The 24950-nt window shown below is 51.0% G+C and overlaps 1 protein-coding gene across 2 annotated transcripts in view; it reads left to right on the top strand.

Annotated features, from left to right (window-relative positions):
• The window catches only part of ZC3H3 (zinc finger CCCH-type containing 3), a 367048-nt gene extending 343746 nt beyond the window's left edge, over nt 1–23302 (top strand). For both annotated transcript variants that reach the window (XM_068238126.1, XM_068238125.1), the window contains one exon: nt 21218–23302. In XM_068238126.1, the coding sequence (XP_068094227.1) occupies nt 21218–21302 (85 nt within the window). In that variant the 3' untranslated portion in view covers nt 21303–23302. The remainder of the gene's footprint in view (nt 1–21217) is intronic.
• The last annotated feature ends 1648 nt before the right edge of the window (nt 23303–24950 follow it).

Raw genomic sequence — 24950 nt, 5'->3', positions numbered from 1 at the left:
CCCGTCCCCCCCTCTCCGGCCGCATCGCCTTTCCGTACGGCGGAGACCCCCCCCCCCTCTCCGTCTGCATCGCCTCTCCGCACGGTGGAGACCCCCCTCTCCGGCCGCATCGCCTCTCCGTACGGCGGAGACCCGTCCCCCCCCCCCCCCATCGCCTCTCTGCACGGCGGAGCCTCATGTTTTCACTTTCAGTTAAATTCAGCGGCTTGTAATTGTAAGCAAGCGCACCAATGCAAACCATTTCATTTGCGTGCTAATTTAATTAGGAAGCACCCATTTCAGTTAATTTGCTGTGGAAGATGGTTGCGCACTGCTGGCAGGAACAGCTGTTCCCGTGTCCCCGGACGCGCGTTGCGGGCCGCGCAAATGGCTCCACTCAGCCTTGTTTGGGAGAAAGAGGAGGATTTTATTGCCTCAAACGATTCTCTCAGTAAACACTTTACAGCTCTGCGCACGCCGGAGCGAGGATTAAACCCTTAGCAACGCGGCGGGCTGCAAATCTGACAACATACGGCCGTCATTTTATCGCCATATTTCACGGCCGTAACGTTAATGGCACACGTGTCTTTAACAGCTCCACTGAGCGCGCTCAAACCAGGCCTTTTGGTGGGGCAGCAAATCTTGTTTTTCAGGAAGAAACAACTCAGTTAACCCTCTGGCGTCCGGCAAGGAGCGGATTCTGACGAGCAGCCATGGCTGGCCTTTGTGGAGGCTGAAGAGATTTTATTCCAAGTCAAAGTCTGCGTTCAGCACAGGGCGGAGCATGCAGGATGGCGGCGTTCTAAGCGAATAGCTAAGGGGCCGGCTTTATACCGGACACTCCCTCTTTCCCTTCAGCTTTGCAGAGAATTCTGTATCCCCTCCCTCTATGCAGATAGAGAGGGGGCCGGCCTTATTCCGAACACTCCCTTTAGTCCCTTTAACCCCACAGAGAATTCTGGACCCCTCCCTCTATTTGGATAGAGAGGGGGCGGGCCTTGTTCTGGACACTCCTTCTAGGCCCATCAACTCTGCAGAGATTTCTGAATTCCCTCCCACTATGCAGATAGAGAGGGGGCAGGCATTGTTCTGGACACGCCCTCTCTTCCCTTGATCTCTCCGCAGAGAATCAGGACCCCTCCCTCTATGCAGATAAATAGGAGGGCCAGACACTCACTCTAGTCCCATTAATTCCAAATCCAAAAAAAGCTTTATTGGCAGGGCCAATGCATTCAGCATTGCCAAAGCAAAAATTAGCATTAACAGGGAGGGGGTGGTTGTGGGGTTATAGGGAAGGGTCTAGGGGATTGGGGTATACAGTCCATAGGGGTGTGGAGGATATAAGGGACAGTATAGGGGGTTGGTGTATACAGCCCATAGGGCAGAGGGGGGTATAAGGGACAGTATGAGGGATACAGTTGGAGGGATCTCAGTTAGTGGCAGGCAGTGACATATCGGGCCGTTATTTGCACCGTTGTTTCTGTGGAGGTGAAATCCTGGAAGTGGGCGGAGAGTCTCCAGAAGTGGGCGGTCCTCACAAGTGCATATTTGCTGCAGTGTAGCAGGAAGTGGGCCTCATCCTCCAGGACCCCCTGATCATATTGCCTGCACAGTCTCTCCTCCCGGGGCTTCTATGTCTGTCTGTGCCACCCTGTCTCTATCTCCAGGCTGTGGGTGGAGAGTCTCTGGAAGTGGGCGGTCCTCACAGGTGTATATTTGCTGCAGTGTAGCAGGAAGTGGGCCTCATCCTCCAAGACCTCCTGGTCACATTGCCTGCACAGTCTCTCCTCCTGGGGCTTCCATGTCTGTCTGTGCCGCCCTGTCACTATCTCCAGGCTGTGGGCACTCAGATGGGGGATCAGTTGAAAAGGGCACCTGAGCCGCCTGTATGAAAAGGGCGTCTCCATAGACATCAGTGTTATTTCTGCAAATAGGGCGTGAAAAAGGGCGCCCGAGCTTTCATTACAAGCGGGCGCCCCTTGGTAGCCCATATTTTATTTGGCTACTTTCAGCTACAGTAGGGCGCCCCTTAATAGCCCATATTTTTGATTCGGCTACAAAAGGGCGCCCCTTTATAGCCAAGATTTTTGATTCAGGGGTGCAGGGGGGTTTAGTATTAGGCCTGGTTCACTTTAGCGTTCCCTGTCCGGATTCACCTGATCTGATCCGGACCGTATAATGTACCAAACGGAACGTAAGTTCCGCATAGCAATGCAAAGTCTATGCGGACATTCACATGCGTACGTTCCGTACAGAACGGAGCCGGATCCGGACTCCGGACACTTTTCCAACATGCTCTATTTTTCGGGTCCGGGGCATCCGGCCGACGCACCCGGACCGGATCCTGACTGCACCATCCGGAAATAGAAACCAGTGGGGAACGGAAAGCACAGAACACACTGGCTACAAACACCTGACGTTCTACCCCACTTCCTATGCGGATTCTAGCGGCCATTTTGAATGGGGACACATGGGCCCAGCATATCTGGAGTGGAGCAGCAGTGACTTTGTGCTGGAGCTGTTTGGCAGTATGTCGGACGTGGAGGTGAGGCCTAAACAGCGCAGGACCTGATTCTACAGGTGCACCTTCTGCTGACCTTCTGCATACGGTTCCGATGCGGATCCGGTCCGGTCATCCGGTCCATTTGGCACAGAAACGCAAGTGTCACTTAGGCATCACAAGGGGGGGGGGGGGGAAGGGTTAGGTAGGCACCACCAGGGGAGGGTTCTGTGTGAGAGTAGGGAGAAGTTAGGTCATAGTAATCACCAGGGGCTGTCTTAGGGTTAGGCACCACGAGGGAGGGGTTAGGGTTAGGCACCACCAGGGAGGGGTTAGGCACCACCAGGGAGGGGTTAGGGGAGGGTTGTGTGTGAGAGCAGGGAGAAGTTAGGTCATAGTAATCACCAGGGAGGGGTTAGGCACCCCCAGGGGGGTAGGGTTAGGTAGGCACCACCAGGGGCGGGTTCTGCGTGAGAGTAAGGATAAGTTAGGTCATAGTAATCACTTTTCTCAGCTCTATCTAGAGCCCTTTTATAGCCCAACAAATTTTGCCTATAACAGCATCCTTTTTATAAGCTAAAACTAGCTTTTTCGGCTACACCAGGAGCCCTTTGTAGCCGAATTTGGCATATACAGTAGGCTACACCGGCCTCTGTAGCCGAATTTGGCATATATGGCCTACACTGGGCGCTCTTTATAGCCGAATTTGGCATATATGGGCTACACCAGGCGCCCTTTTTTCCAGGCGCCCTTTTCAAATGGACACCTCAGACGGTACAGACTCGGGTCTGTCTGTCTTTGTGGTGGTGTAGCCTCTCCAGATATGGAGCCATTGTGTTTTCCCTCTGTAGTGATTGGTAGACGGGAGTTTCTGGAAGTTCCTTATGTCACTTCTCCATTCCTCTATGTATCGTAACTTGTAGCTTTCTGTAGTCCCTTTTATTTGTGCTTTTGTCAGCCTGTGTTGGTGCTCCTGGCTGTGTTGGACTCTCGCTCACTGCACAGCACTTTACTTTTAATCTGATCACGTTATTCTTGAGTTATGGCCACTTGTTGATAAGCTGTGTCAGAGCTTGCCGGTCAGAAACGTCTCTCATCTCCCCTATGTAATTGTTAGTAAACACTCTGTCATCGCTGGATTTATCAATCAGCCACCCAGGCTCCAGTTATTTCTCTGACTAATTCCCGGTTAGCTGGTGACAGAGTCGAGACTCTGACCGTCTGAGGCAAGAGAACGCTGCAGATCCTTTCAGGATCGTTTCCCCCTCCGAGTCGTAGAAACTTGGAGGGAGGAGTCATTCGAGGTCCGGAAGTTGTATCCTGCTTGAATGCACAGCACAGGGATGCTGGAATGCACAGCACAGCGATGCTGGAATGCCCAGCACAGGAATACTGGAATGCACAGCACAGCGATACTGGAATGCCCAGCACAGGAATACTGGAATGCACAGCACAGGGATACTGGAATGCACAGCGCAGGGATACTGGAATGCACAGCACAGCAATACTGGAATGCACAGCACAGGGATACTGGAATGCACAGCACAGAGATACTGGAATGCACAGCACAGGGATACTGGAATGCACAGCACAGGGATACTGGAATGCACAGCACAGGGATACTGGAATGCACAGCACAGGGATACTGGAATGCACAGCACAGGGATACTGGAATGCACAGCACAGGGATACTGGAATGCACAGCACAGGGATACTGGAATGCACAGCACAGGAATACTGGAATGCACAGCACAGGGATACTGGAATGCACAGCACAGGGATACTGGAATGCACAGCACAGGGATGATAGAATGCACAGCACAGCGATACTGGAGTGCACAGCGATGCTGGAGTGCACAGCACAGGGATACTGGAATGCACAGCACAGGGATATTAGAATGCACAGCACAGCGATACTGGAATGCACAGCACGGGAATACTGGAATGCACAGCACAGGGATACTGGAATGCACAGCACAGGGATACTGGAATGCACAGCACAGGGATACTGGAAAGCACAGCCCTGGCTAGCATGCACAGCACGGGGATACTGGAATGCACAGCACGGGGATACTGGAATGCACAGCACAGGGATACTGGAATGCACAGCACAGGGATACTGGAATGCACAGCACAGGAATAGGGGAATGCACAGCACAGGGATACTGGAATGCACAGCACAGGGATAGGGGAATGCACAGCACAGGGATACTGGAATGCACAGCACAGGGATACTGGAAAGCACAGCACGGGGATACTGGAATGCACAGCACGGGGATACTGGAATGCACAGCACAGGGATACTGGAATGCACAGCACAGGGATACTGGAATGCACAGCACAGGAATAGGGGAATGCACAGCACAGGGATACTTGAATGCACAGCACAGGGATAGGGGAATGCACAGCACAGGGATACTGGAATGCACAGCACAGGGATACTGGAATGCACAGCACAGGAATAGGGGAATGCACAGCACAGGGATACTGGAATGCACAGCACAGGGATACTGGAATGCACAGCACAGGGATACTGGAATGCACAGCACAGGGATACTGGAATGCACAGCACAGCGATACTGGAATGCACAGCACAGCGATACTGGAGTGCACAGCCCATATCCCGTATCCCAGCCGCCTATTCTCACAAGCTCCTCCCCTCCTAGTCCTGCTGCTGCTCAGATCCCCAGTGCCGCTAAATACGTTTCCCCCTCCGAGTCGTAAAAACTTGGAGGGAGGAGTCATTCGAGGTCCGGAAGTTGTATCCTGCTTGAATGCACAGCACAGGGATGCTGGAATGCACAGCACAGGAATACTGGAATGCACAGCACAGCGATACTGGAATGCCCAGCACAGGAATACTGGAATGCACAGCACAGGGATACTGGAGTGCACAGCGCAGGGATGCTGGAGTGCACAGCGCAGGAATACTGGAATGCACAGCACAGGGATACTGGAATGCACAGCACAGGGATACTGGAATGCACAGCACAGCGATACTGGAATGCACAGCACAAGGATACTGGAATGCACAGCACAGGGATACTGGAATGCACAGCACAGGGATACTGGAATGCACAGCACAGGGATACTGGAATGCACAGCACAGGGATACTGGAATGCACAGCACAGGGATACTGGAATGCACAGCACAGAGAGACTGGAATGCACAGCACAGGGAGACTGGAATGCACAGCACAGGGATACTGGAATGCACATCACAGGGATACTGGAGTGCACAGCACAGTGATACTGGAATGCACAGCACAGGGATACTGGAAAGCACAGCACAGGGAGACTGGAATACACAGCACAGGGATACTGGAATGCACATCACAGGGATACTGGAATGCACAGCACAGTGATACTGGAATGCACAGCACAGGGATACTGGAAAGCACAGCACAGCGATGTTGGAATGCACAGCCCTGGCTAGCATGCACAGCACAGGGATACTGGAATGAACAGCACAGGGATACTGGAATGCACAGCACAGGGATACTGGAAAGCACAGCACAGCGATGTTGGAATGCACAGCCCTGGCTAGCATGCACAGCACAGCGATACTGGAATGCACAGCACAAGGATACTGGAATACACAGCACAGGGATACTGGAATGCACATCACAGGGATACTGGAGTGCACAGCACAGTGATACTGGAATGCACAGCACAGGGATACTGGAAAGCACAGCACAGGGAGACTGGAATACACAGCACAGGGATACTGGAATGCACATCACAGGGATACTGGAATGCACAGCACAGGGATACTGGAATGCACAGCACAGGGATACTGGAATGCACAGCACAGGGATACTGGAATGCACAGCACAGAGATACTGGAATGCCCAGCACAGGGATACGGGAATGCACAGCACAGGGATGTTGGAATGCACAGCACAGTGATACTGGAATGCACAGCACATGGATACTGGAATGCACAGCACAGTGAGACTGGAGTGCACAGCACAGTGAGACTGGAGTGCACAGCACAGGGAGACTGGAATGCACAATACTGGAATGCACAGCACAGGGATACTGGAATGCACAGCACAGGGATACTGGAATGCACAGCACAGGGATGCTGGAATGCACAGCACAGGGATGCTGGAATGCACAGCACAGGGATGCTGGAATGCACAGCACAGGGATGCTGGAATGCACAGCACAGGAAGACTGGAATGCACAGCACAGGAATACTGGAATACACAGCACAGGGATACTGGAATGCACAGCACAGGGATACTTGAATGCACAGCACAGGGATACTGGAATGCACAGCACAGGGATACTGGAATGCACAGCACAGGGATACTGGAAAGCACAGCACAGCGATGTTGGAATGCACAGCCCTGGCTAGCATGCACAGCACAGGGATACTGGAATGCACAGCACAGGGATACTGGAATGCACAGCACAGGGATACTGGAATGCACAGCACCGGGATACTGGAAAGCACAGCACAGCGATGTTGGAATGCACTGCCCTGGCTAACATGCACAGCACAGGGATACTGGAATGCACAGCACAGCGATGTTGGAATGCACAGCACAGGGATAGGGAAATGCACAGCACAGGGATAGGGGAATGCACAGCACAGTGATGTTGGAATGCACAGCCCTGGCTAGCATGCACAGCACAGGGATACTGGAATGCACAGCACAGGGATACTGGAATGCACAGCACAGGGATACTGGAATGCACAGCACAGGGATACTGGAATGCACAGCACAGGGATACTGGAATGCACAGCACAGGGATACTGGAATGCACAGCACAGCGATACTGGAATGCACAGCACAGCGATACTGGAATGCACAGCACAGCAATACTGGAATGCACAGCACAGAGATGCTGGAATGCACAGCACAGGGATGCTGGAATGCACAGCACAGGGATGCTGGAATGCACAGCACAGGGATGCTGGAATGCACAGCACAGGGATACTGGAATGCACAGCACAGGGATACTGGAATGCACAGCACAGGGATACTGGAATGCACAGCACAAAGATGCTGGAATGCACAGCACAGGGATGCTGGAATGCACAGCACAGGGATGCTGGAATGCACAGCACAGGGATGCTGGAATGCACAGCACAGGGATGCTGGAATGCACAGCACAGGGATGCTGGAATGCACAGCACAGGGATGCTGGAATGCACAGCACAGGGATGCTGGAATGCACAGCACAGGGATGCTGGAATGCACAGCACAGGGATGCTGGAATGCACAGCACAGCGATGCTGGAATGCACAGCACAGCGAGACTGGAATGCACAGCACAGCGATGTTGGAATGCACAGCACAGGGATAGGGGAATGCACAGCACAGGGATAGGGGAATCCACAGCACAGTGATGTTGGAATGCACAGCCCTGGCTAGCATGCACAGCACAGGGATACTGGAATGCACAGCACAGGGATGCTGGAATGCACAGCACAGGGATACTGGAATGCACAGCACAGGGATACTGGAATGCACAGCACAGGAATACTGGAATGCACAGCACAGGGATACTGGAATGCACAGCACAGGGATACTGGAATGCACAGCACAGGGATACTGGAATGCACAGCACAGGGATACTGGAATGCACAGCACAGGGATACTGGAACTGCACTGCACAGGGATACTGGAATGCACAGCACAGGGATGCTGGAATGCACAGCACAGGGATGCTGGAATGCACAGCACAGGGATGATAGAATGCACAGCACAGCGATGCTGGAATGCACAGCACAGCGATACTGGAATGCACAGCACAGGGATACTGGAATGCACAGCACAGGGATACTGGAATGCACAGCACAGGGATACTGGAATGCACAGCACAGGGATACTGGAATGCACAGCACAGGAATACTGGAATGCACAGCACAGGGATACTAGAATGCACAGCACAGGGATACTGAAATGCACAGCACAGGGATACTGGAATGTGCACAGCACAGGGATACTGGAATGCACAGCACAGGGATACTGGAATGCACAGCACAGGGATACTGGAATGCACAGCACAGGGATACTGGAATGCACAGCACAGCGATACTGGAATGCACAGCACAGCGATACTGGAATGCACAGCACAGCGATACTGGAATGCACAGCACAGAGATACTGGAATGCACAGCACAGGGATGCTGGAATGCACAGCACAGGGATGCTGGAATGCACAGCACAGGGATGCTGGAATGCACAGCACAGGGATACTGGAATGCACAGCACAGGGATACTGGAATGCACAGCACAGAGATGCTGGAATGCACAGCACAGGGATGCTGGAATGCACAGCACAGCGATGCTGGAATGCACAGCACAGCGATGCTGGAATGCACAGCACAGCGATGCTGGAATGTACAGCACAGGGAGACTGGAATGCACAGCACAGGGATGATAGAATGCACAGCACAGCGATGCTGGAATGCACAGCACAGCGATACTGGAATGCACAGCACAGGGATACTGGAATGCACAGCACAGGGATACTGGAATGCACAGCACAGGGAGACTGGAATGCACAGCACAGGGAGACTGGAATGCACAGCACAGGGAGACTGGAATGCACAGCACAGGGAGACTGGAATGCACAGCACAGGGAGACTGGAATGCACAGCACAGGGAGACTGGAATGCACAGCACAGGGATACTGGAATGCACAGCACAGGGAGACTGGAATGCACAGCACAGGGATAAGGGAATGCACAGCACAGGGATACTGGAGTGCACAGCACAGCGATGCTGGAATGCACAGCACAGTGATGCTGGAATGAACAGCACAGTGATACTGGAATGCACAGCACAGGAATACTGGAATGCACAGCACAGGGATACTGGAATGCACAGCACAGGGATACTGGAGTGCACAGCACAGGGATACTGGAATGCACAGCACAGTGATACTGGAATGCACAGCACAGGGATACTGGAAAGCACAGCACAGCGATGTTGGAATGCACAGCCCTGGCTAGCATGCACAGCACAGGGATACTGGAATGCACAGCACAGGGATACTGGAATGCACAGCACAGGGATACTGGAAAGCACAGCACAGCGATGTTGGAATGCACAGCCCTGGCTAGCATGCACAGCACAGGGATACTGGAATGCACAGCACAGCGATGTTGGAATGCACAGCACAGGGATAGGGGAATGCACAGCACAGTGATGTTGGAATGCACAGCCCTGGCTAGCATGCACAGCACAGGGATACTGGAATGCACAGCACAGGGATACTGGAATGCACAGCACAGGGATACTGGAATGCACAGCACAGGGATACTGGAATGCACAGCACAGGGATACTGGAATGCACAGCACAGGGATACTGGAATGCACAGCACAGCGATACTGGAATGCACAGCACAGGGATACTGGAATGCACAGCACAGCGATACTGGAATGCACAGCACAGCGATGCTGGAATGCACAGCACAGGGATGCTGGAATGCACAGCACAGGGATGCTGGAATGCACAGCACAGGGATGCTGGAATGCACAGCACAGGGATGCTGGAATGCACAGCACAGGGATGCTGGAATGCACAGCACAGGGATGCTGGAATGCACAGCACAGGGATGCTGGAATGCACAGCACAGGGATGCTGGAATGCACAGCACAGGGATGCTGGAATGCACAGCACAGCGATGCTGGAATGCACAGCACAGGGAGACTGGAATGCACAGCACAGGGATGATAGAATGCACAGCACAGCGATGCTGGAATGCACAGCACAGCGATGCTGGAATGCACAGCACAGCGATGCTGGAATGCACAGCACAGCGATGCTGGAATGCACAGCACAGCGATGCTGGAATGCACAGCACAGCGATACTGGAGTGCACAGCACAGGAATAGGGGAATGCACAGCTTAGGGATACTGGAATGCACAGCACAGGGATACTGGAATGCACAGCACAGGGATGCTGGAATGCACAGCACAGGGATACTGGAAAGCACAGCACAGCGATGTTGGAATGCACAGCCCTGGCTAGCATGCACAGCACAGGGATACTGGAATGCACAGCACAGGGATACTGGAATGCACAGCACTGGGATACTGGAATGCACAGCACAGAGATACTGGAATGCACAGCACAGGAATAGGGGAATGCACAGCACAGGGATACTGGAATGCACAGCACAGGGATAGGGGAATGCACAGCACAGGGATACTGGAATGCACAGCACAGGAATACTGGAATGCACAGCACAGGGATACTGGAATGCACAGCACAGGGATACTGGAATGCACAGCACAGGGATACTGGAATGCACAGCACAGGGATACTGGAATGCACAGCACAGGGATACTGGAATGCACAGCACAGGGAGACTGGAGTGCACAGCACAGGGAGACTGGAATGCACAGCACAGGGATAGGGGAATGCACAGCACAGGGATACTGGAGTGCACAGCACAGGGAGGCTGGAATGCACAGCACAGGGAGGCTGGAATGCACAGCACAGCGATACTGGAATGCACAGCACAGCGATACTGGAATGCACAGCACAGCGATACTGGAATGCACAGCACAGCGATACTGGAATGCCCAGCACAGGGATGTTGGAATGCACAGCACAGTGATACTGGAATGCACAGCACAGTGATACTGGAATGCACAGCACAGTGATACTGGAATGCACAGCACAGGGAGACTGGAGTGCACAGCACAGGGAGACTGGAGTGCACAGCACAGGGAGACTGGAGTGCACAGCACAGGGAGACTGGAGTGCACAGCACAGGGAGACTGGAATGCATAGCACAGGGAGACTGGAATGCACAGCACAGGGAGACTGGAGTGCACAGCACAGTGATACTGGAATGCACAGCACAGAGATACTGGATCGCACAGGGAGACTGGAGTGCACAGCACAGTGATACTGGAATGCACAGCACAGGGATACTGGAATGCACAGCACAGGGAGACTGGAATGCACAGCACAGGGAGACTGGAATGCACAGCGATACTGGAATGCACAGCACAGGGATACTGGAATGCACAGCACAGGGAGACTGGAATGCACAGCACAGGGAGACTGGAATGCACAGCACAGGGAGACTGGAATGCACAGCACAGGGAGACTGGAATGCACAGCACAGGGAGACTGGAATGCACAGCACAGGGAGACTGGAATGCACAGCACAGGGAGACTGGGATGCACAGCACAGGGAGACTGGGATGCACAGCACAGGGAGACTGGAATGCACAGCACAGGGAGACTGGAATGCACAGCACAGGGAGACTGGAATGCACAGCACAGGGATAGGGGAATGCACAGCACAGGGATAGGGGAATGCACAGCACAGGGATAGGGGAATGCACAGCACAGGGATAGGGGAATGCACAGCACAGGGATAGGGGAATGCACAGCACAGGGATACTGGAGTGCACAGCACAGCGATGCTGGAATGAACAGCACAGTGATACTGGAATGCACAGCACAGGGATACTGGAATGCACAGCACAGGGATACTGGAATGCACAGCACAGGGATACTGGAATGCACAGCACAGCGATGCTGGAATGCACAGCACAGGGATACTGGAGTGCACAGCACAGGGATACTGGAATGCACAGCACAGGGATACTGGAAAGCACAGCACAGCGATGTTGGAATGCACAGCCCTGGCTAGCATGCACAGCTCAGGGATACTGGAATGCACAGCACAGGGATACTGGAAAGCACAGCACAGCGATGTTGGAATGCACAGCCCTGGCTAGCATGCACAGCACAGGGATACTGGAATGCACAGCACAGGGATACTGGAAAGCACAGCACAGCGATGTTGGAATGCACAGCCCTGGCTAGCATGCACAGCACAGGGATACTGGAATGCACAGCACAGGGATACTGGAAAGCACAGCACAGCGATGTTGGAATGCACAGCCCTGGCTAGCATGCACAGCACAGGGATACTGGAATGCACAGCACAGTGATGTTGGAATGCACAGCACAGCGATGTTGGAATGCACAGCACAGGGATAGGGGAATGCACAGCACAGGGATACTGGAATGCACAGCACAGGGATACTGGAATGCACAGCACAGGGATACTGGAATGCACAGCACAGGGATACTGGAATGCCCAGCACAGGTATACTGGAATGCACAGCACAGCGATACTGGAATGCCCAGCACAGGTATACTGGAATGCACAGCACAGCGATACTGGAATGCACAGCACAGGGATACTGGAATGCACAGCACAGGGATACTGGAATGCACAGCACAGGGATGCTGGAATGCACAGCACAGGGATGCTGGAATGCACAGCACAGGGATGCTGGAATGCACAGCACAGGGATGCTGGAATGCACAGCACAGGGATGCTGGAATGCACAGCACAGGGATACTGGAATGCACAGCACAGGGATACTGGAATGCACAGCACAGGGATACTGGAATGCACAGCACAGGGATACTGAAATGCACAGCACAGGGATGCTGGAGTGCACAGCACAGGGATGCTGGAATGCACAGCACAGGGATGCTGGAGTGCACAGCACAGGGATGCTGGAATGCACAGCACAGGGATGCTGGAATGCACAGCACAGGGATGCTGGAATGCACAGCACAGGGATGCTGGAATGCACAGCACAGGGATGCTGGAATGCACAGCACAGGGATGCTGGAATGCACAGCGATGCTGGAATGCACAGCACAGGGAGACTGGAATGCACAGCACAGGGAGACTGGAATGCACAGCACAGGGATGCTAGAATGCACAGCACAGCGATGCTGGAATGCACAGCACAGCGATGCTGGAATGCACAGCACAGCGGTGATAGAATGCACAGCACAGCGATACTGGAGTGCACAGCGATACTGGAATGCACAGCACAGGGATACTGGAATGCACAGCACAGGGATACTGGAATGCACAGCACAGGAATAGGGGAATGCACAGCACAGGGATACTGGAATGCACAGCACAGGGATACTGGAATGCACAGCACAGGGATACTGGAATGCACAGCACAGGGATACTGGAATGCACAGCACAGGGATACTGGAATGCACAGCACAGGGATACTGGAAAGCACAGCACAGCGATGTTGGAATGCACAGCCCTGGCTAGCATGCACAGCACAGGGATACTGGAATGCACAGCACAGGGATACTGGAATGCACAGCACGGGGATACTGGAATGCACAGCACAGGGATACTGGAATGCACAGCACAGGGATACTGGAATGCACAGCACAGGAATAGGGGAATGCACAGCACAGGGATACTGGAATGCACAGCACAGGGATAGGGGAATGCACAGCACAGGGATACTGGAATGCACAGCACAGGGATACTGGAATGCACAGCACAGGGATACTGGAATGCACAGCACAGGGATACTGGAATGCACAGCACAGGGATACTGGAATGCACAGCACAGGGATACTGGAATGCACAGCACAGCGATACTGGAATGCACAGCACAGCGATACTGGAATGCACAGCACAGGGAGACTGGAGTGCACAGCACAGGGAGACTGGAATGCACAGCACAGGGATAGGGGAATGCACAGCACAGGGATTCTGGAGTGCACAGCACAGGGAGGCTGGAATGCACAGCACAGCGATACTGGAATGCACAGCACAGCGATACTGGAATGCACAGCACAGCGATACTGGAATGCACAGCACAGCGATACTGGAATGCCCAGCACAGGGATACTGGAATGCCCAGCACAGGGATACTGGAATGCACAGCACAGGGATGTTGGAATGCACAGCACAGTGATACTGGAATGCACAGCACAGTGATACTGGAATGCACAGCACAGTGATACTGGAATGCAAGGCACAGGGAGACTGGAGTGCACAGCACAGGGAGACTGGAATGCACAGCACAGGGAGACTGGAATGCACAGCACAGTGATACTGGAATGCACAGCACAGAGATACTGGATCGCACAGCACAGGGATGTTGGAATGCACAGCACAGTGATACTGGAATGCACAGCACAGTGATACTGGAATGCACAGCACAGGGAGACTGGAGTGCACAGCACAGGGAGACTGGAATGCACAGCACAGGGAGACTGGAGTGCACAGCGCAGTGATACTGGAATGCACAGCACAGGGATAGGGGAATGCACAGCACAAGGGATAGGGTAATGCACAGCACAGGGATACTGGAATGCACAGCACAGGGAGACTGGAATGCACAGCACAGGGAGACTGGAATGCACAGCACAGGGATACTGGAATGCACAGCACAGGGATACTGGAATGCACAGCACAGGGATACTGGAGTGCACAGCACAGGGATACTGGAATGCACAGCACAGGGATACTGGAATGCACAGCACAGGGATACTGGAATGCACAGCACAGGGATACTGGAATGCACAGCACAGGGATACTGGAATGCACAGCACAGGGATACTGGAATGCACAGCACAGGGATACTGGAATGCACAGCACAGGGATACTGGAAAGCACAGCACAGCGATGTTGGAATGCACAGCCCTGGCTAGCATGCACAGCACAGGGATACTGGAATGCACAGCACAGCGATGCTGGAATGCACAGCACAGGGATACTGGAGTGCACAGCACAGGGATACTGGAATGCACAGCACAGTGATACTGGAATGCACAGCACAGTGATACTGGAATGCACAGCACAGGGATACTGGAATGCACAGCACAGGGATACTGGAATGCACAGCACAGGGATACTGGAATGCACAGCACAGGGATACTGGAAAGCACAGCACAGCGATGTTGGAATGCACAGCCCTGGCTAGCATGCACAGCACAGGGATACTGGAATGCACAGCACAGCGATGTTGGAATGCACAGCACAGGGATAGGGGAATGCACAGCACAGGGATAGGGGAATGCACAGCACAGGGATGTTGGAATGCACAGCCCTGGCTAGCATGCACAGCACAGAGATACTGGAATGCACAGCACAGCGATGTTGGAATGCACAGCACAGGGATACTGGAATGCACAGCACAGGGATACTGGAATGCACAGCACAGGGATAGGGGAATGCACAGCACAGGGATGTTGGAATGCACAGCCCTGGCTAGCATGCACAGCACAGAGATACTGGAATGCACAGCACAGCGATGTTGGAATGCACAGCACAGGGATACTGGAATGCACAGCACAGGGATACTGGAATGCACAGCACAGGGATACTGGAATGCACAGCACAGGGATAGGGGAATGCACAGCACAGGGATGTTGGAATGCACAGCCCTGGCTAGCATGCACAGCACAGAGATACTGGAATGCACAGCACAGCGATGTTGGAATGCACAGCACAGGGATACTGGAATGCACAGCACAGGGATACTGGAATGCACAGCACAGGGATACTGGAATGCACAGCACAGGGATACTGGAATGCACAGCACAGGGATACTGGAATGCACAGCACAGGGATACTGGAATGCACAGCACAGGGATAGGGGAATGCACAGCACAGGGATGTTGGAATGCACAGCCCTGGCTAGCATGCACAGCACACACAGTCAGCAGATATGATCTCTCGGTTCACTTATATAGTTACAGCTCTTCTGTACAGACCAGATTTTAATGACTTCATCACACATTGATTAGCTTGTTTCGTTAAGCTGAGATGATTGTAGCGGTTTTGTAAAATAAAGATTCAGTAGGTAATAAATTCCATTGTAAGTGGGACATTTATTTAATGGTTGGTACAATTAGCTCAGCGAGTTACTGCCGGGCCCCTGACTGTGCTGTGTGAGCATTGAAGGGGCCCCCCGCTGTGCAAGGCTTCTGGGCCAGGCAAGTAGCTCCGCGCAGCAGCCCAGCCAGCGCTCCCGCCGTGCAGAGACCGGGTGCCAGATGGTGACGGGAGCAGAACTGTCTGAGACTCGGTGAGTAATATTCTTATATCGTTGTGACGCTGCGATCTGCTGGAGCGAATGGGGGACGGGGAGATATATACGCCAGGCTTATAGCCTAGCTAGGGAGTGCAGATTACATGCAGACAGGGCCGGTTCTCTCATGAAGCAAGGTGAAACGTTTGCATCAGGCGCAGAGATTTCTGGGGCAGCATTTTTGTACTGTGTGTACCTTCCTGAGGAGGAATGGAGTGGCTGAGGATGAGCAGTTTGTTTGTCACAGACTCGCAGCCAGCCAGTGTGCTATTGTGTTGTGCTGCAGCATGTCATGTGAGGACATTAAATGAAGCAAAGTAAATTGTCGGGTGCTGTGCGACATTCCACATCGGAGGGGTCTAGAACCGGCCCTGTGTGGAGAGATAGGTAGATGCCATCAGATCTCTTTTAAACTATCCCTGTCTGCTGACATATATCCTTCCTCAGCTAAAAAGGCCGTCATAGCACAAATACCTAATAAAAGCTATGGGCTAGAATCACTAAGCTGCTAAAGCAGCACAGCTTAGTTTGAGCAGAGCGAATTAAAGGGACTCCGAGCACCTCTCATGGGCATGCCTTTATGCCAGACGACTTCCAACAAAGTCATGCTATGACCCCTCTGGAGGAGGACCCTCTTGTAATGGCCATGCGTGTCACTTCCTCTTCCTGCTTCATTCAGTGATGCACTTCTCCAACAGAGAAGACACGGGTGACCCGGAAGTTATAACATAGCCAAGGTGGCAGCCGCGATATCTAAATTGAAATCGAACGAAAACTATTTGGTGTAGAACAGCGATTCAGGCATCAAATGAAAGAGGAGAGCACAAGCTACAAAAAGGTTTGCAGTACTGGTCGGAGTCTTAAAGTGTAAATCAAAAATCAATTCTTTATTTTTATCTGGTAAACAAGTAATACGGATGCTAACCAGGCAATCCAAAAGTTAAAATCTCTATTACTTTTCTTGTTTATAAATGATCATTCCCCAGTTTACCTGACTCTTATTTGGTACGTTGCCGCAAAAATGAAGTTGCAGGGCATGCTGGGTTGTCTTGTTTTGCTTCTTTATTTCCAATCAGACTAAACTAATGTACAGAAGCAAAAAAGGACAACCCAGCATGCCCTGCAACTTCCTTTGTGCGGCAACGTACCAAATAAGAGTCAGGGAAACTGGGGCATGATCATTTATAAACAAGAAAAGTAATAGTGATTTTAACTTTTGGATTGCCTGGTTAGCATCCTTATTACTTATTTACCAAATAAAAATAAAGAATTGGTTTTTGATTTTATGCCCGACAGTTACACTTTAAAGGCATGCCCATGAGTGGTGCTCGGAGTCCCTTTAAAATCCTCATCTTATGCTACGGCTGTGTAGCATGCTCTGCTAACTTACTCGCGCTCCCTTATTTAGTGGCCCCTCCTTTACTCCCGCCCTGAGCCCTGACGCATCCTGTAGCTGTTTAGGACCTGATCCCCGCACTTTGATTAGCCCAATAGGCTGCCTGTCAAGTGGGCTCTGTAATCTGCATTTCCCAAGCTTGTTGCTTAATGGTATTATTTGGTTCCTCTTTCATTTACCCCTCACATTCACTCTCTAACCAGCTTCTGTCATCTTCAACTCATATCTTGCATCCGACCCTTTCTCATTCTGGACACAACTAAAATGCTAGTGCATGACCTTATCATATCCCACCTTGACTACTATAATACTCTGCCCTGTGGTTTATCTACTAACGGCCACCCCTCCAGTCTAGACTGAACTCAGCCGCTCCCCTCTCTACACGCTCCTCCTCTGCTGCTCCACTCTGCCAAGCCCCACTTTGTTGTGATATGACCCAGGCGGATATACATTTTTGTGCCCACAAACGCAGCAGAGCGAGGTCAGAGGATGCTGAGATGGGTCCACAGCCCGGTGTTTGCTGAAGATTGGTGGAGGTGTTCCGTGGTCGGTGTGGTTACATAGCGTGGAGTCCGCCCTGGGAAGCAGCTAAGTAAGGCTGTTAATGTTTTTTAAGAGGCTCTATATATAACCGAACAGTCGTCACAATGACAGCAGCCAGCGATTCTGAAGATTCCCCGTCACCAGCCATGCCCAGCCTGCTCACAAACACTGAAACCCAATCCAGCTACCCCTAAACACGCCGGAACACCAACTGGAGGACGGGCGCTATGAGAGGCAGCTGGCAGCACGGCAGAGACAGGTGACTCCTGGCAGCAGCCTCACTCCTCCTGCCAGGGACCGGCCAGTGAGCCAGAGTCCGTCCATTCAGGGCAGGGGGACCCGATGGGTAAAGAGGAGGCACAGCCAGTGACAAAAGACAGTAATGACCAGATATGTTCCAACTCCATGGTTACCATGCGTGACAGTTGCTTTTCATCCTGCCTCAAAACACCAATATTTTATCTTGGGAGAAAAATCTGGTCTTTTTGGTTTTAGACTTTTCTGTTCCTTTGGAAATATACATTTTTACATAAACGTTTTAGTTTACTTTTTCAGACATTCATTTGCTAATCGCTGTCCGTTGGGCTGTCGGGCGGAACTAGAATATATAAGTGTTGCCACGCCCACTACTTGATGTTAAAATTATTAAAGGATACCCGAAGTGACATGTGACCTGATGAGATAGACATGTGTATGTACAGTGCCTAGCACACAGATAACTAGGCTGTGTTCCTTTTTTTTTTATTTCTCTGCCTGAAAGAGTTAAATATCAGGTATGTAAGTGGCTGGCTCAGTCCTGACTCAGACAGGAAGTGACTACAGCGTGACCCTCACTGATAAGATAGTCCCCTTTTTACCTTTCTTGCTCTCAGAAGCCATTTTCTGCTAGGAAAGTGTTTTATAGTTGGAATTTCTTATCAGTGAGGGTCACACTGTAGTCACTTCCTGTCTGAGTCAGGACTGAGTCAGCCACTTACATACATGATGTTTAACTCTTTCAGGCAGAGAAAGAAAAAAAGGAACACAGCATATTTATTTGTGTGCTAGGCACTGTACATAAACATGTCTATCTCATCATGTCACATGTCACTTCGGGTATACTGTTAGGTTAGCGTTGGGTATCGTTTGAGGGTCTTAAAGGGAAGGTTCAGGGAAACGTTTAAAAAAATAAAAATCCCTATCCACTTACCTGGGGCTTCCTCCAGCCCGTGGCAGGCAGGAGGTGCCCTCGCCGCCGCTCCAGAGGCTTCCGGTCGTCTTCGGTGGCCGACCCGACCTGGCCAGGCCGGCTGCCAGGTCGGGCTCTTCTGCGCTCCAAATCCCGGCACTTCTGCGTCCCACGCGGACGCGCTGACGTCATCAGACGTCCTCCGGGCTGTACTGCGCATGCGCAGAACTACTGCGCATGCGCAGTACAGCCCGGAGGACGTCCGATGACGTCAGCGCGCCCACGTGGGACGCAGAAGTGCCGGGATTTGGAGCGCAGAAGAGCCCAACCTGGCAGCCGGCCTGGCCAGGTCGGGTCGGCCACCGAAGACGACCGGAAGCCTCTGGAGCGGCGGCGAGGGCACCTCCTGCCTGCCACGGGCTGGAGGAAGCCCCAGGTAAGTGGATAGGGATTTTTATTTTTTTAAACGTTTCCCTGAACCTTCCCTTTAAGGAGACAGTGTGAATGAGTTGGTGCAAGCTATGTACCCACCTGTTGATTTTCCAGACGACCCGCAATTTTTACACGACGTCGTGAGGTGGGTACAGGCGCACAATTGCAAACGTCGCATAGCATCGCGCGATGACTAAAGACAGACATGGCGGATTTTTAAGATCCCTGAAGACACCGCGCAAAGTACCACGATTGCAGGAAGTCTCACTCGCGCCGCCGTGTACAGTATGTCGTGTGACCTCGCTCTTAACCCACTGTGAGGAAGAGGTGTCGCTAGCGACCGTCGTCAAGGGGACATCGCTGGACAGATTCTGATGAGTACGCAGCTTAAGGGCACTGCAATGGTGAGATACGACTCAGGCAATAATCGCATGGGAAATTTGGGTGTACCAGATGCCATCATAGGCCATTATTTGAATTACGGATATAATGGCGCTCAGACAGTTATTTGGGCTCTCTCAAGAGAAAGAGCCCAAATTCCCATAAAAGCAGGGTAATTCAGCCGCCAGCAATAGCTTGCAGCCAAATTAAGTCTTACCCCAAATTCCATGGCGGCCTGGAGGGGGAATAGTAATTAACACCGCTGGGGCTTTTGCAGGAGCAGGAGGAGCCGATTTTAGCTTCACTCTGCACCCTAATTACATGTACACAGTTGCACATTTGCTGGGCCAGGCCAGCACTGTCACACACAAGTGCTGAGCTCATAGTTGCACCACTTTTCATGTGCCAAGTTTAAACAGAATCTGTATTCTCAATCTCGTGTTACAGTATACTACAAGTGCACTCCAGTCTGGATTTTTCACAGTTCTCAGCATGTGACAGGCAGCTCCCTTCCCCCTCAGAGAGCTCTGTCTGTGAGGAGTAAAAAAAAAGCACACAGAGCCTGGAGGGGGCGTGCATAACTTCTTCCTATCACAGCAGAGGCAGCACATTCCTCTCTGGGTCGACAAACTTTGACAAAGAAAAGAAGATTAAATATATTACAGAGACAGTGCAACTAGAAAAGGCTGCAGTAATCCAGAGCACATTAGAACAGGTATAGGAAGTTATAAGATAGAAGAAATAAGGCTGAAAATGTTGTTACAGAGTCTCTTTAATGCAAGGACCCCTGGTCCGGGGTAAACAGTCCTTCAGTTCTACTGTCTGCATTATATTTAGATGTGCGCTTGGAGCTAGCTTCCAAACTCCACTTATTTACTTTAGCCCAAATAATAATAATAATAATGATGATGATGTGTCATCTGAGCCGTCTAACTGTCCCCTTTGTTTTCTAGGGAAGCCTCTGCAGATCAAGCCCAGACTGTGACGTTCTCCAGGTTCTGGAGCCACCAATTCTCAGCACCCCACCTCCAGATCTGAGCTCCCAACCGTCGCCTGTCCCCTGACATGTGGCTCCAGGACGGACTGATGGCTACTGACCAGCACTGTGGACCTTTTTAAGATCTACGGACTTCTAACCCCTCAGGGAGGAACATTTCATAGTCTGACTTTCTTCACACATACGTATTTAAGTTCATGGCGGAGCTTCAGCCAAATAATTTTATTTCATAGTTTGATAAAAGAGTTTATTATAGTTCTATATTAGAGGTTTTTATATTTCGTGGCTGTGGTGGAATCTGCGCTCTGGGTTCAGGATATCGCTCTGTTGGGCGTGACCGTTGAAGCTTGATGTTTAGGATTTTGGTGGGTATCTCTGACTGCTCTGGTACTTGTGATCTCGGCACCACATTCGACACTCACGCAAGCATGACATCGGTAAGCATGGAGAGCTATAATAATAATAATAATAATATGGAGAAGTTGGATGTTTTTTAGGCATCTTTAATATTTCAACAGCAAGGATTTTGGTATTTGGTCTCTGACACAAAATCAGTAATGAACTATTGCACTTGTAGGGGTACAGTCAGGATTAGGGAGTTGGGTTACGATGGTAGCTGTTCTGAAGGGTTTAGGGGCTATGTGAAGGGTTAAAGGTTAGGTTTAAAGACTAGGTAGGTTTAGCTTTAGCACTTGGGTAGGGGCTATGGAGAATTTGAGTTTTAGGATCAAGTGCTTTGTTTAGGGTTCAGTAGATGAGTGGAGATGGTTAGAGTGATGGAGTTAAAGCATAACCTAATCTCCAGATCTACAAGTTAACCACTTCAGGACCACAGGCGTACACCCCCCTAGTGACCAGGCCATTTTTTTACAACACAGGGCTGTGCAGCTTTGTCAGCTTGCTGCACAGCCATACAACTCGGCACACAAATTGATCTAACTTCGTTTTATTGTCCTTAACAGGGCATTCTACTGGAGGTGCCTGACCGCTCCAGCAATCCCTTGTTTTTTTTTGTTTTTATTCAGGTTTAAACGTCTACTCTCTTCCCCTCCTTCCTCCCTCCATCTCCCTCCCACCCCCCTGCCCCGTCCTGAATTGACTAGGACTGCGATCCGTCCTTTTCTCCGGCTCTCATAGGCATCAGCCTATGAGAGGGCTTCAATCCCCTGCCACTCTGAGGGACAGCCGAGTGTCCCTTGTACAGCGCTGCACTAGATAGCAGCGCTGTACGGATGTAAACAAAGGGGATTTCTTTCCCCTTTCGTTTACTAACGGAGCTCGGCAGGGAACAATTGCACATGCGCGTGTGTGTGTTCCCTGCTAAACTACAGCTTCAGGACTTGGGGACCTGGGGCTGCCACCTTGTGACCGCCAATTTGGCGGTCATAAGGTGGTTAAAGGTTGAGTTGGGGAAATGTTTGCGGTGTTAGCTTGGGAGAGAGAGTCATCATGTTATGGTTAGGTTGAGGGATAGAGTCGGTGGTTAGATTGAGGAATAGATTCGGGTATTCTAAGTTAGGGGCCAGAGTTTTGGGGTTATGGTTAGGTTGAGGGATAGAGTCGGTGGTTAGATTGAAGAATAGATCAGGGCTTAGTTTGGGGGGTAGAGTAATGGAGTTATATAGTTAGGCTCAGGGATAGAGATAGAGGTTGGGTGTGTACAACAAAGGCCATAATGGTCATCGAAAATAACCATTCTTGTTTGTTTTGAGTGAATATTTAACCTACGAATGCCCTATTCAGCTGTGTTGATGGGGTAAAAGCATTGCTGTCTGTTCACTGTGGTGCCAGTGTGCTCAGATGCAGTTATAAATGCCAACACTCCCACACTACATCCTCCTCCTGCCCCAGCGATTGTCAGTATTAATTGCTGCCCCTCCTGCACAGATCCAGTTTGGGGGCACATATCAGCGATACACTGCCGTATGGGAGGAGCCTCATACTCCTTGATTGAATGGGGGATACTCCTAAAAGTGTTTTTAAAAAGTTTAGCAGGTGCCTATGACTTCTTCAGAGTTTTATAATAAACCATATATGTGAACCTGTGAGCTTATTAACAGTACGAATGCTATGAGATGATAGCAGGAATGACGATATATATCACTGCATTATCAGCGTGTCTACACGGTACATACCAAATAGCCCAAAACTGGGGTGTCTTTAGCTTTCAGATATTCACCTGAAGAAGGAACTGAAGTGGACCCTCCGACTACCACCCCTCCCCTCTACCTCCGCCCTTCTGTCTCTCCTCTCTCCCCATCCCAGAAAGCTGTGCTTCATGCCTGTGCAATAGACAAATACATTGAATAGAGGTGATTGGTCCTTGTAGCTCCACGTCATTGCTCAGGCGACCCCCTGACATCATCCTGCAATGCATTAGCCAAATAAAGCACTACACTGTGTGGGGAGAGACTTGCCTGAGCTCCAGTGTGAGGGAAAGCCGGTATTTCCATACGCCGCAAAGCCCAGGGTCACCGCCTCATATGGGGTGTGCTAGAATAATACTTTGATGCTGAAAAAGTTGTCCTGAGCTAAAAGGAAAAACAAAGTACAAACAAATCTGCCCTAATATTTTTTTTTAAGATCTCTGCTTTTAGGTGGTAACATTTTTCAATCCTCGCTGATGTCATATCAGACCACAGGAAGGGTTGCTGAAAAGATAAACATTTATTGTTTGTGCTGAATGTGTTACTGAATGCGTATTTTTAATAATGTGAGCTAGCCTGGCGTTCACCCCGAGTGTGCAAGCGACAAGCGTATTCACACCTCTGCTAACTCCTTAACATCACACCAGTCCTGACTAATCTCTGATATGACTCAGCTGACAGATTTCACCAGCTCACAGCAGATGATTTTTTAAGCAGTGTCACCTCAGGATTGTTGGGTTGCTTTTGATTCCCACCTCAGAGAATCTTTAGACAATCCACCTCTGTGAACTGACCTCCAATATTCCTTCCAACCACACAATTTACTGTATTTACTCGAGTATAAGTCTAGAATTTTAGGTCAGAGTCTCTTCATAAAAGTATAGGGGTCGACTTATACACAAATCACTGGCAATACTGAGCAATGTGTGTACTAATAGTGACATTCCCATTTGCAGAATTTTACCCAGTGGTAAGTGATACTGTGAGGAAAGGAAATGGCAAGAAAACACAGGTGTGAAAGTCCTGGCCCCAACAATTAACAAGGAAAGGTCCAGGAGGAGGAATACTGGGCTGCAGGAAGGGGAGTGAATAATTGCTGCACTTGGGAGCGGAGGCGTTAATGGCTGCAATACGGTATGCAGTGCTGTCATTAACCCCTCCTGAGCCCCAAGTGCAGCCATTAACTTTGCTAGGTAGACTTGTACTTGAGTCAATAAAATCCAGCTGAAGAGGGTTGAATATTGGAGTCGACTTTTACTTGAGGTTGACTTGTATTTGAGTATATACGGTATACAACTTTGTGTTTATTGACCTGTTAAAGCAAACCTGAGGACTTCTAGCCTGGGGTGAGAAAAAGGCTGCCAGGAGGACACTCTTTATAGGTAAATATTTCATTTTTCCATTAGGTTTGCCTTGGATACGCTTTGTTGGGAGTACCTCCATCTCTCCAAGCCATCTATATCTTGCCTTGTTTAGGACACTGGTGCTTTGCAGTAAAGTATCAGGTAAGCGCTTTGAGTCCTATGGGAGAAAAGCGCTATA

The sequence above is a fragment of the Hyperolius riggenbachi genome, chromosome 5, assembly GCF_040937935.1.
Source record: "Hyperolius riggenbachi isolate aHypRig1 chromosome 5, aHypRig1.pri, whole genome shotgun sequence".
Classification (NCBI taxonomy): Eukaryota; Metazoa; Chordata; class Amphibia; order Anura; family Hyperoliidae; genus Hyperolius; species Hyperolius riggenbachi.
This window is presented reverse-complemented; position numbering and strand designations above follow the sequence as displayed.